General features: G+C 39.6%; 2 protein-coding genes across 6 annotated transcripts in view; both read right to left on the reverse strand.

Annotated features, from left to right (window-relative positions):
- The window catches only part of ccny (cyclin Y), a 42168-nt gene extending 38424 nt beyond the window's left edge, over window positions 1-3744 (reverse strand). For all 3 annotated transcript variants that reach the window (XM_025910177.1, XM_025910176.1, XM_025910175.1), the window contains exon 1: window positions 3618-3744. The gene's annotated coding sequence lies outside the window, so the exon portion shown is untranslated. The remainder of the gene's footprint in view (window positions 1-3617) is intronic.
- Window positions 1888-10314, reverse strand: LOC100708638 (cAMP-responsive element modulator). Of its 3 annotated transcripts, XM_013274415.3 has the most exons (6): window positions 9996-10314; window positions 8483-8599; window positions 8158-8331; window positions 7867-7956; window positions 3618-3762; window positions 1888-2876 (listed from the first exon to the last, which is right to left on the reverse strand). In XM_013274415.3, exons 2-6 carry the CDS (start codon window positions 8550-8552, stop codon window positions 2732-2734), a joined length of 624 nt encoding a protein of 207 aa, XP_013129869.1. In that variant the 5' UTR covers window positions 8553-8599; window positions 9996-10314; the 3' UTR covers window positions 1888-2731. The 3 variants fall into 3 exon arrangements, with proteins under 3 accessions (XP_013129869.1, XP_005471720.1, XP_003450284.1); XM_005471663.4 differs by lacking the exon at window positions 8158-8331 and having other exon boundaries at window positions 9996-10293; XM_003450236.5 differs by lacking the exons at window positions 7867-7956; window positions 8158-8331; window positions 8483-8599; window positions 9996-10314 and adding an exon at window positions 5373-5591.
- Between the last annotated feature and the right edge of the window lie 38 nt (window positions 10315-10352).

Raw genomic sequence — 10352 nt, forward strand, 5'->3', positions numbered from 1 at the left:
CTTAAGCACTTTCGAATTAGGGGCCTTTAATGGCCCGAAAAGAAAGTATTTGTGATTATAAAGAAATTGAGGGATAAAAGTAACTCCCGAGGTAGAAGTGCGGTTTGATTTTTATTCAAAGTTGCTTTTTTAAAAAACATTTCTAACTCAACATATAAATTACAAAGAATATTACTCTTATTTAAAAAATCCACGCTCCTTGCCGCTCATAAACATATCTTAAAAAAACCCCACTGCGCTGTGGTTGTGATGGAAAAGGTTCCGGTTCAAGTGGGTAGTTACAACCGTGTAATAAATGCTCAATTATAATACAGTCTACATACAACCAAAGAAACTAAGGAATGTAATACAACGTAATGACGCTACGTTTCTTTTCCCCCTTTTTAACCGACATTTTTATGCAGTTGTTGGTGTATCTGTAAACTAAAAATAGAAAGCAGTTAATTTTGCTTGAAAAGGTGAATGAACGGTGCTGTTTCCCTGGTTTGTTATGGGCACAAACACGGACGCCTGTCCACACCCGTGTTTGTGTACAGTAAATTACTTGATCTTGACTAATGACCGGCAAATCCATACGGGGCTTTCCTTTGCATGTGAAAAAATCAAATACGGATTATCTTTGTAGTATTAACTGGATTTTTTTCCGGCTGTAGTTTAGGAATGCAAACAAAATGAAAGCCCTGAAGAATAATAGCCAGTTCAATCAGCACGTTTCTTCAAATGTACGACAATGTGTATTTGTAAACTGAGGTTGGAAAAATGAGAAAAAAAATCCTGTTTGCTGGATTATATAGACTGAGACAACCAGGCATGAAGCTGTAGTGCAGCCTGCTGGTACTGTACCTGCACTGCATTTTATGACGAGCTTATTTAAATTTTTAAAACATGTATTTTGTAATTTGATCTTCCCCCCTCCCCATCAAATACCAAGATTACAGATTGTTCTGTGCTTTTTCTATTCTATGAATACAGTCTGGAAGCATTCATAGCAGGAATAATAACAATAAAGCCCATGGTATGTTTAATTAGGATGCAAGATGTACCCGCACAAAGCATTTGATCTGATAGCATAGGTCAGGTATGCAAATGCAGCATTTAAACTCAAAGCAGCTGTATTATCCTGTTCCCAAATAGTGGATTCTTTTCTCTCTGACGATGGAAGTGTTTAGAGACTGGAACGGAATAAGGTTTCACAATAGGCCCAGGTGCAAGGCTGGTCTCAGTGATACTGGATTCTTTCCTTTGTTGCTTTGTTACTAGGTCTCTGCAGCAGATTACACATAGGAGTGACACAAGCACTGCACAAGTAAGATCCCTCATTGCTATCCACGAGTCCCTTTTTTTCCCTTCCATCCTGTAAGCTGGTTAAATATCAAGCACAGATTCTTAATATTTTCCTTTTTAGAGCAACAATTTCTGAATTTGCTAAGCATGAGAATATCGTTACTAAAGAGAGCAGGCAAATATTTCCTTTCCGTTGGCACATCTGTGTGTTCCACTGGTTGTGGTTTAGGAAAATGTGCTTAAAAGCACTCTCTAATCTTCCATCCGTCCATTAAAAGTGCAGCTCTTCCAGGAAATGTCTGTCACCTGCAAAAATGCAACAAAAGAAGGGAAATGACTGTGCTTTATCAGTGACAGTCCCAGTATCAAGGTGAGCCATCACCATCAGCTGAAGGACGGAACGTCATGTTCCAAGCAGAAACCCAAGGCTGCGACTCAGCGTGGCAGCATCTGCTTTAATGGAACTTTAGCTTATAAGGTCTGTGAGGCCTTTCGTCTTATCTCTCTAGCCCAAACTAATAGCAAATGAACTCCTGTTGACTAGTTTAAAGTCATATGCAGGTCTTTAACATTTACTGCATGTGAGAAGAAAGACACACAGAGGCCGAATGAGAATTTTATTGAAGTGAAAACATTCCAAAAGGCCTTCACATGGGTTCTGACGATTCTTAACGCGCTCCAGAGGAGAAATCAAACACCAAGAATCCAGCAGCTAACATGTCATTAAAAACAAATGAGCAACTGTCTCACGACTGGAGTGTTAAATTCAATCACAGATACAGATGCAAAGGGTGGAACAAAAAAAAGAAACGGCAAGTTAATACAAATGCTTCAAAAACAGATACTTTTTCTAAACATACACTGAACTATGCTGCGATATCCCAAAAAGTATAGAACAATGTGAGGCAAAACCTGCCCAAATAAATAATAATGCCACTGATTAGAGGCATCGGACCTTCTAAAATCAAACAACATTTTTAAAAAGCACAAACTTTGTGAAGCCCTGAAGATCACATGAACCCTGATGTTTGAAAATTTGGCTTCTGGCAGCATTTTTCTCCCTGAACAGTCCTCCAAACAAAGCCATCATAAAGACAACCAATTAATGGAGTATTTGAACAGAGCCACATCATAATATTGTAAAGGAATGTAAAACGCAATGCGGTTAAGGTAACGCAAAGGCATTGCTGTCACGTTCAGGTTTAACCTCCGCTGTTGGACATTCTGATCCACATAGGGCCTACTTCCTCTAGAAGCCTGGCTCACAAATACTCACTGATATCTCCTGAAACAAGCTGCTTATTTCAGCTGCTGCTGGTGCATGGATAATTCAGAGCCTGAAACACTGACATCACTGTGTAAACACATTTAATCAGCAACTACAAGGGTGTGTGTTCGTTGGAGTGGAGAAACAAACCGACACAGTCCACACAATCCCGATTCCCCATCACTCCACTTTGTGACGATAGATGTCTTTTAAGGCTCTAAGCTCTTCTATCAGAGTCTTATTTTGATTTTCCAGCACGGCCACGCGATTCTCAAGGCACCTGACATATTCCTTCTTCTTCCGCCGACACTCACGGGCAGCTTCCCTGGAAGCAGTGGACAACAGAGGACTCATTAAAGCTGTTAATCTGAGAACAACACATACAAAAAGCCTACCACTAAAGGTTAAGATGATTATCTTTATGAAGGCGTTACCATTCAAAAACCTCCAGGCTAGGTCTTTTACATCACAGTCAACCAAAGGAGGATCTTACAAAGTAAACAATGATTCACTGATAAATACCCGATCATAGTAAAATCACAGTGTAGGGAAAAAACGCAGGAAAAAAGACAACCAAGAAAAGCTGGCGTTGAAAACAGCTGTTTACAGCAAGCATACACAATGGAGAATGGCGAATACTCCGTTTGCTCACCGGCAAATCACTATTATCCACATAAACGCGTATATACGCACAAAATTTGACATTTTAACCTCCATGTGAGACAATTCACTCCACACACCAAACACGGGATACAGAGAAGGTAACGTGAGGACAAATAAGAATTAGAAGATAAAGAGTGTGGATGAAGGAGAATTATGTGGTGAACTAATGATGTGCTATAAAACGTATTATTACACGGACATGTCGTGTATTATCATGCAGATGATTGTATATTATACAACAGACACAGCAGAAATGAGATAAGATATATTCCCCAAGGATATACTTTGAATCTATCCAGCTGACACTGGATTATTTAAATTGTTGTTGTTACTGTGTTGGCACGAATGCCCTGTTATCTGGGTTATATTGTCCAAGAAAATGAATGTAAGCACTCCTTTATACCTGTTCTTCATCAAGCGCAGCTCCCTCTTCTGTAAGGCATCCTCTATAAGTTTCTGGGAGCTGTGAGCACTGGGCCCTGCGACACCCTGAGGGAGGCTGGAAGTGGGATTACGCAGCTGGCAGCCAGTCAGGTCACCAGGGGTGCCTAGGGAGACGCAAAACAACACATCAGACTCAGGGATTTGGTCATACGTTTTAGGCTAATAGTTTACATCCTTAATAGACAGAATGTTTATTAATGAAACTGTATTTTGCAGCTTTTCATGTAAAATAAAAGTTCAGTATGCCACATGATTGAGTAGCTTTGCAGAATCACTTTTAGCAGCAATAACTTTACGTAATCGTTCCCTGACTTTATCTGACTATCACATCATTTGATTAGCAGCAGCTCGCTGCTACTTACCATCTTAATTCCTATGGACGCAGTAAGGCGACGCAGTAAGGCTGTACTCATGAATGATGACATTCACTGAAGGCAGGAGTCAGCTGTTATGTCACGTAAATTTTTTGCTTGCTTAAATTATTAAATCAAAAGCCGGAACACTTTTGTTGCAGTTGGTTGAGTAGCTACAGTTGCTATCACAGCTACTGGAGTTAGAGATCCAGTAACAAGCAACATCTCTAACTCTTTTCCACATTAAGACAGCATTTCACGACCTCCCCTGTACCCTTAATGATGAGTTTTGACACCTCAGTATATGTCAGTAAAGACCAGCAGTCATTCAAAGGGGTAAAGAGTTAAAATTGGTAGTGTGAAAAGTGTTTTGTGGAACAGCCTCTTTCAAATCAAAAATCCTAATCTAATCTTCACATTTTTATTCAACATCAACATGCTATCTATTCATTTTAATTTAACGATCGACAAAAATAAAGCACACAGCCTGAATAATCCTGGAACTCGTTGTAACTGCAAGTTCCCATTACACAGAATTCAGATTTTAAATGGTTTTATCACACGCTCACCCAGCATGATGCTTAAAGCTATAATAAGAAACAGAAATAATTAGAGCATGAGTGACTCGGTTGCACGTATTCTGACAAAATCTTATCGAATCAAGCCAGCTTGTGATGCTGTGAGAGAAATAGACATTGAGAGATGGTGCCATTCCTGTCCACTTCTCCTTCTGTTCACTGGTCAGCACCAGTAGGACTCATTAATTCTGTGATATGTTGGAACTGCGAAAAGAGACGTATGTAATCACTGTGTGGCTGGCAGCTGATGTCAATGTGCATCTTATTCATTGGGTGCATGTACATGTCGCTGCTGGGGGCCTGTTCCAGGAAAAGCAGTGACGTCAGCCACTGCTGCTATGTGCTCTGAGTGGGCAGAGCGCTGAAGCATTTCACAAAGAGAGAGAGAGCGAGAGAAACAGACAGACACAAGCAGAGCCTGTGAAAATGTTTCCTACCGGACAAAGCTTGTTGAGCTGACCACGGAAAACGAGGATAATCTCTATTTCTTTCAGATCATCTGCTACTTTTTTCGGAGGACCCTACTTGCTATGTTATTTTGAGGAAGTTACTGAGATTTACTGAGCTGGTTTGGGGAAAAACTGACTGAAAATATATTAAGAAGAGAAAAGCGAGCATCACAATAATCTCAGTTTTTTCCAGTCTAAAAGCTCCTAACTTATTTTAACTGTGAATTTTCCCACTCACCATAAACTCACAAATCTCACTCTTAAAGAGACAGTCCAACAAAACAACAATCTGAAAACGCACTCTCACAAAGATCTGGTAATAAAAGAGACATACCTGTTTCTGTCTCATCCCCAGTCACAGCCATACTGTATACACTCCCAGCTTTTCCAAAAGAAACTGCTCCTTTCAGAGTCTTCTCTCTCACTGAAACATTACCACGGCCAACAGTGGAGCTGTGTGTGTGCAATTTACAATTAGAGGCATTGACATCACCATGACATCACTGGCCTCCTGATGTCAACAGTATGGTTTGCTCTCTCCCGACACAGCGCTATGAGTCAGGGGCTCTGCTGTTTGTCTTTGGAGAGGAATTTTTTCATCAGCTAGACTGAAGTGCCTCTTCAGCTCCGAAGCAAACAGGCAGCTGAAGGCACAGAGTATTATTGCAATACTGAAAACCTGCTTTCTCAGAGCAGAACAAAAAGTCACCAGTGTGTGATAGGAACTCTTATGTGGTGTCAAATATTCACATTTGTACTTTTATTCAAATTAGATCTACACAGTAAATAGACAGGCCACTGATATCGATAAAGTTATTGATTGAACAAATATAAATAGCTCTCGTCCTTCTGCCACAGCAACTTCCATACCCCAAGCTAAAGGAGTTGGCTCCCCCTGCAGGCATCACAGAGGTATGATCTAAGTAATTGGAATGATGTAAAAGCTTGATGACGTCTGTGCGTGTGTATTTCTCCCAAATTTCCTAGTTACTTTCTCAGTCATTTGAGTAGGCGGGGAGTTACTGGCAGAGGAAGCACTTAGATCCTTGACTTAGGTTGAATTTGCAACCTCACTGTAAAAACACACACTGACAGAAGTGAAAGCTAAAGTGTTAAGTATTATAAATGGACTTTTACACTGTCCAACTTTGGATCATTATGCGATTAACACACAGAGAGATGTAAATAAACATGCTTTGGGTCAAGGTGGAGTTCGTTCTTTCTTTCTATGCTCTTTTAGAAATGCATCATATTTCAAGATCATCACAAATTTTGCACGGTGGTAAGTCATCAGTAGCGCGGAGAATAAAGAGTGAATAGAGAATTGGAGAAATAGGTTGAAACTTTGAATACTGTATAAGTTGGTATGGAGTCCAAATATAGACTATGAATAATGAAACCTATCTGCTAGACTTTTAATCTCGTCTATCTTTTAGGTGATTTAAGATAAAAATGTAAATATAAACACACACACACACACACTGAGAGGATTTCTATCTGATTTTCTCTTGATGGTGTTGTTCCTGCATCATCATAATAATGCTGGTCCAGTATCAACATGGAAACTGACCAATCACGTTGCTGTGTGATAGCTTTGGAATGTGGTGGAAAATGGAAAAAAAAGCTGTTTATATAAAACTCTCTTCTGAAACAAATGGTAAGGATTTCAAGTGTTTTCTTTATTAAATGATACAACATTACAATTGTATTATCAAATTCAGTTTTCTGCTAGCCAATTTTGGTGACTCATGTTGGTTTGCTTGTGATAGTTTTTATAGCATTAGTTAACTTCTTGGCTAATGCTAACTGAATACTCAGACAACCTGATTGGTCAGTTGATGGACTGGCGAGGTGTCTGCAGTAGTGCGGATGCTCCACCTGTGGTGAACAGAGAGCTAAGCATGAAAGCAAAGCTGTCGAGATACAGGTTGGTCTGCATTCCAGCCCTTGCCTATGGTGACGAGTTGTGGCTAGTGATCAAAAGAATGAGATCACAGATACAAACAGTGGAAATTTCCTCAGGAGAGTGGCCGGGCTCAGCAATAGCAGCTCGGTCATTTTTGAGGAACTCAGAGTAGAGCTGCTACTCGTCCACACTGAAAGAAGGCAGTTATGGTGGTTCAACATCTTACTGAGATGCTTCCTAGCCACAATCTACGTGAGGTTTTCCAGCCATCGTAGTGGGATGAGGCATGGGGGCAGAGCCAGGACATGCTTGGGAGATTACATTCCTCAGCTGGCTTAGGAAAGCCTTGGTCTCCCCAGAAGAGCTGGAGGAGGTGGGGAGAAGGATTTCTGACTCTTGCTCTTCCTACCTGGACCAGGATAAGTGTCAGAAAATGAATAGATGGATGGAAGATATAAAACTGAGTGAAGAAGGTAGCTTCCCTCACTCTGAAAAGTGTAGATAATGCCAGTTACAAAGGCTGGTTATAGAAAAGGTGATGGGGCAACTTCATTTGGCTTCCCCAGTAAACACGTTCCTGTTGAGTTTATGCTCCCAATCCTTAGTGACCATAGAGTATGCAAGTTTACCAACAGACAAGCATACAATATTATCAGATAGTCAATTCTGATGTGTCTCATAGATGGTAACTACATACAATAGTTATAGTTATAGTCAGTTATATTGACTATAACAAACAGTGTGTGGTTTTCCTGGAGCTTAATATTGTCTTGTAGCATTTATACAGTTCGTGTAGGAAATGCCTGTTTTTGCTTCTACAGTTCTTAGTCACCCAGTGTAGCAACTCAGCAGCAGCGCAATGGCAATCAGCTGCTACCTAGAAGTGATAGCATATCATTCAGAGCATCTCTGCTGTACTCACAGGTTTCTGGTGGAGGACTAGGTGTGCGTGTGCTGGCCGTGGCAATTGATGTCAGGTTCTGTGTACTGATTTGGAAGTTGACCGGAGTGCCTGTTAAAAAAGAAAAGTTGAGGTTTAATGCATCACTGCTTTGTTCATCAGTTGCAGCAGGAACATTCCCGCTCTTTAAAATCTGTTTCTTGTCATAACAGAAATGTAAAAAACTGCAGGAATCCAGACGAAGCAGCACCATCCCGTCACTGCTTTTGACACTTCAAAGACACACACATGAGTCTGGAAATAAGAGGTTACCTGGTAAGAAAAACACAGTATAGGGGTGCTGTGCCCAATTCTGGATCCCTCCACAGCACTGATGAAAAGTGCTTAATGGAGACTGGAGTGTTTGTGTCCTAGTCATAGCCATAGATGGCAGGTTCTCTACCTTATTAGGCATCAACGTGGCAGGAGCTCTTTGAAAAAGCCCATCTGGGATAGTAAAAAGGCCCATTACTAGCAGTTTGTGATGAGTCACAGGTTCAAATTACCTGCTCTAATTGTACTGAACTCATGTGATGGTAATGTTGTTTAGCTGGAGTGTGGTAGTGATTTGTAAACTGTGTGATCACGGCATGCTTACTGTTCTGTTTGAAGCTCTTTTGCTGGTCAACATGCAGCTGATATTTCTCATCTGTCTTCATTTGATTCATTCTGAGAGGCACTGGTTCAATCGTAAATCACGTGTTTGTGCAAGTTCCTGGGGTAAACAGAAGAAGGTAACACATTACGAAAATGAAATGAGAGTTGCTTCTATGAGGAAACCATTGCCGCATTGGCACCTCTTAGATCTACTTTCGCTAGATTCTAGAGATATTGCACTTTAGTAAAATATGACTGGTGACTGTTTAGTCAAGCCCTCAGAAGAGATGACTCAACCAGTTCCTGGAGTTTATGAACCACTTCTCTATTTAGCCTCAGTGTTCAGCTTTGCATTATGCAAATCGGGGGTTTGAAGTATAGCGTGTGGTTTACAGTAAGATATACAGTACTGTGAAAATCAGGTCTTGAGCCACACCTTATTTCTTTGTATTTTTCTTGGAAAATAGGTAATGGCTGCAGCGATTTACTGAAACGTGTCTAAACATGAATGGAAAAACGGTATATAAGCAAAATTGAAAAAGAAAAAAGGTTATTTTCACGAACAGGCTTCCTAAAGGACATTCAAAGCTTGTCTTTGTATTTTTCTCCCTTTTTGTTCCCTTCCCTGTCAAGATGCTGCTTCGATAATGTCCAAGTCCAGCCTTTGGGGAGGCCAATCCATGACTGCTAGTGTTGCATTGTGTTTTTCTATCCAGGTATGCTTTTACTGTCACAGTCCAGTTATTATGTAATTTGGCAAACCTTTCTTGTCTTAAGAATGGCTTTTTTGACAGTCACCCTTCCACTTCTTCTTCTGTTCTCTATTTTTCAGTATCATTTTTTTTAAGACTGCAAGCACACCATGCTGAGCTATGCTAAGCAATGCTAAATTTTCAGCTAATAGCTCTTTTCCAAAAATGCTATTTTATTCCTGTAAAACTGTGTTATATCTGTATTTTGGATTTTTTTTTCATAAATGGGACCAAATTACATGTTATTATACGTGTTATAAATTACTGGAGTGCAAATAACAAAGTGTCTAAAGATCTAGTTTCAAATTGTTTTTTTGCTGTTTTCACCTCTTCATCATTCTCATCATTCATAGGTTAAAAAAAATCATCTGAAAATTATCAGGTTAAATGACTAAATTGAAACTGAATGCAAAAGCAACCAAATAAACACTTTGAAAGACCTTTTTAAGCTTATTGGAAGTAAAATATAAAGAAAAGAGGGATGGACGACAGACACTGGTTTAGTTGAGATTTTGTTTCATATCAGTAACCTTTTGCTGCAATTAGCTGACAAATATTTGGTAACCAATGTAAAAAGCTGTTAAATGGTCATGTAAAAAACAATATCATGTTGGTCAAGTGTCCTGGCAACTAACTGATATTTTAGCACGTGTAAAGCATTTAGCTAGAACTAGAACTTGTTGGTAAACAAATATATTCTGCCGACATTGTACGACCTGTACACAATGCTGTATTTGAATGAGTCATAAAAGAAAAACTTACCTTGGTAGATGATGATGATTAACTGACACAATTATTTATTTATTTATTTATTTTTTTGCGTGTTTGTCTATCAGTGAGCCCGCTAGGCAGTGTTTTTTTTTTTTCTTGCCCATTCTGATTGGTTGATTTGATCAGTACAAACTGGAATTGTTGAAAATTGGAGCTTTGCTCTTGAGCTGTTTGGTAAAGTTGCTGCATATTTGTGGAACCTAAGGTGAAAAATAAAACAAAAAACAAAACACGTTTTCTAATAAGAAAACATTTCCCATCATAACCCAGAGAATATGAAAAATATATCATTTTTGATGGTCAATCCCTAAACTGTCGCCGTAGTTTGGGCGATACCATTTTAAACGG

Source organism: Oreochromis niloticus, linkage group LG9 (assembly GCF_001858045.2).
Source record: "Oreochromis niloticus isolate F11D_XX linkage group LG9, O_niloticus_UMD_NMBU, whole genome shotgun sequence".
Lineage (NCBI taxonomy): Eukaryota > Metazoa > Chordata > Actinopteri > Cichliformes > Cichlidae > Oreochromis > Oreochromis niloticus.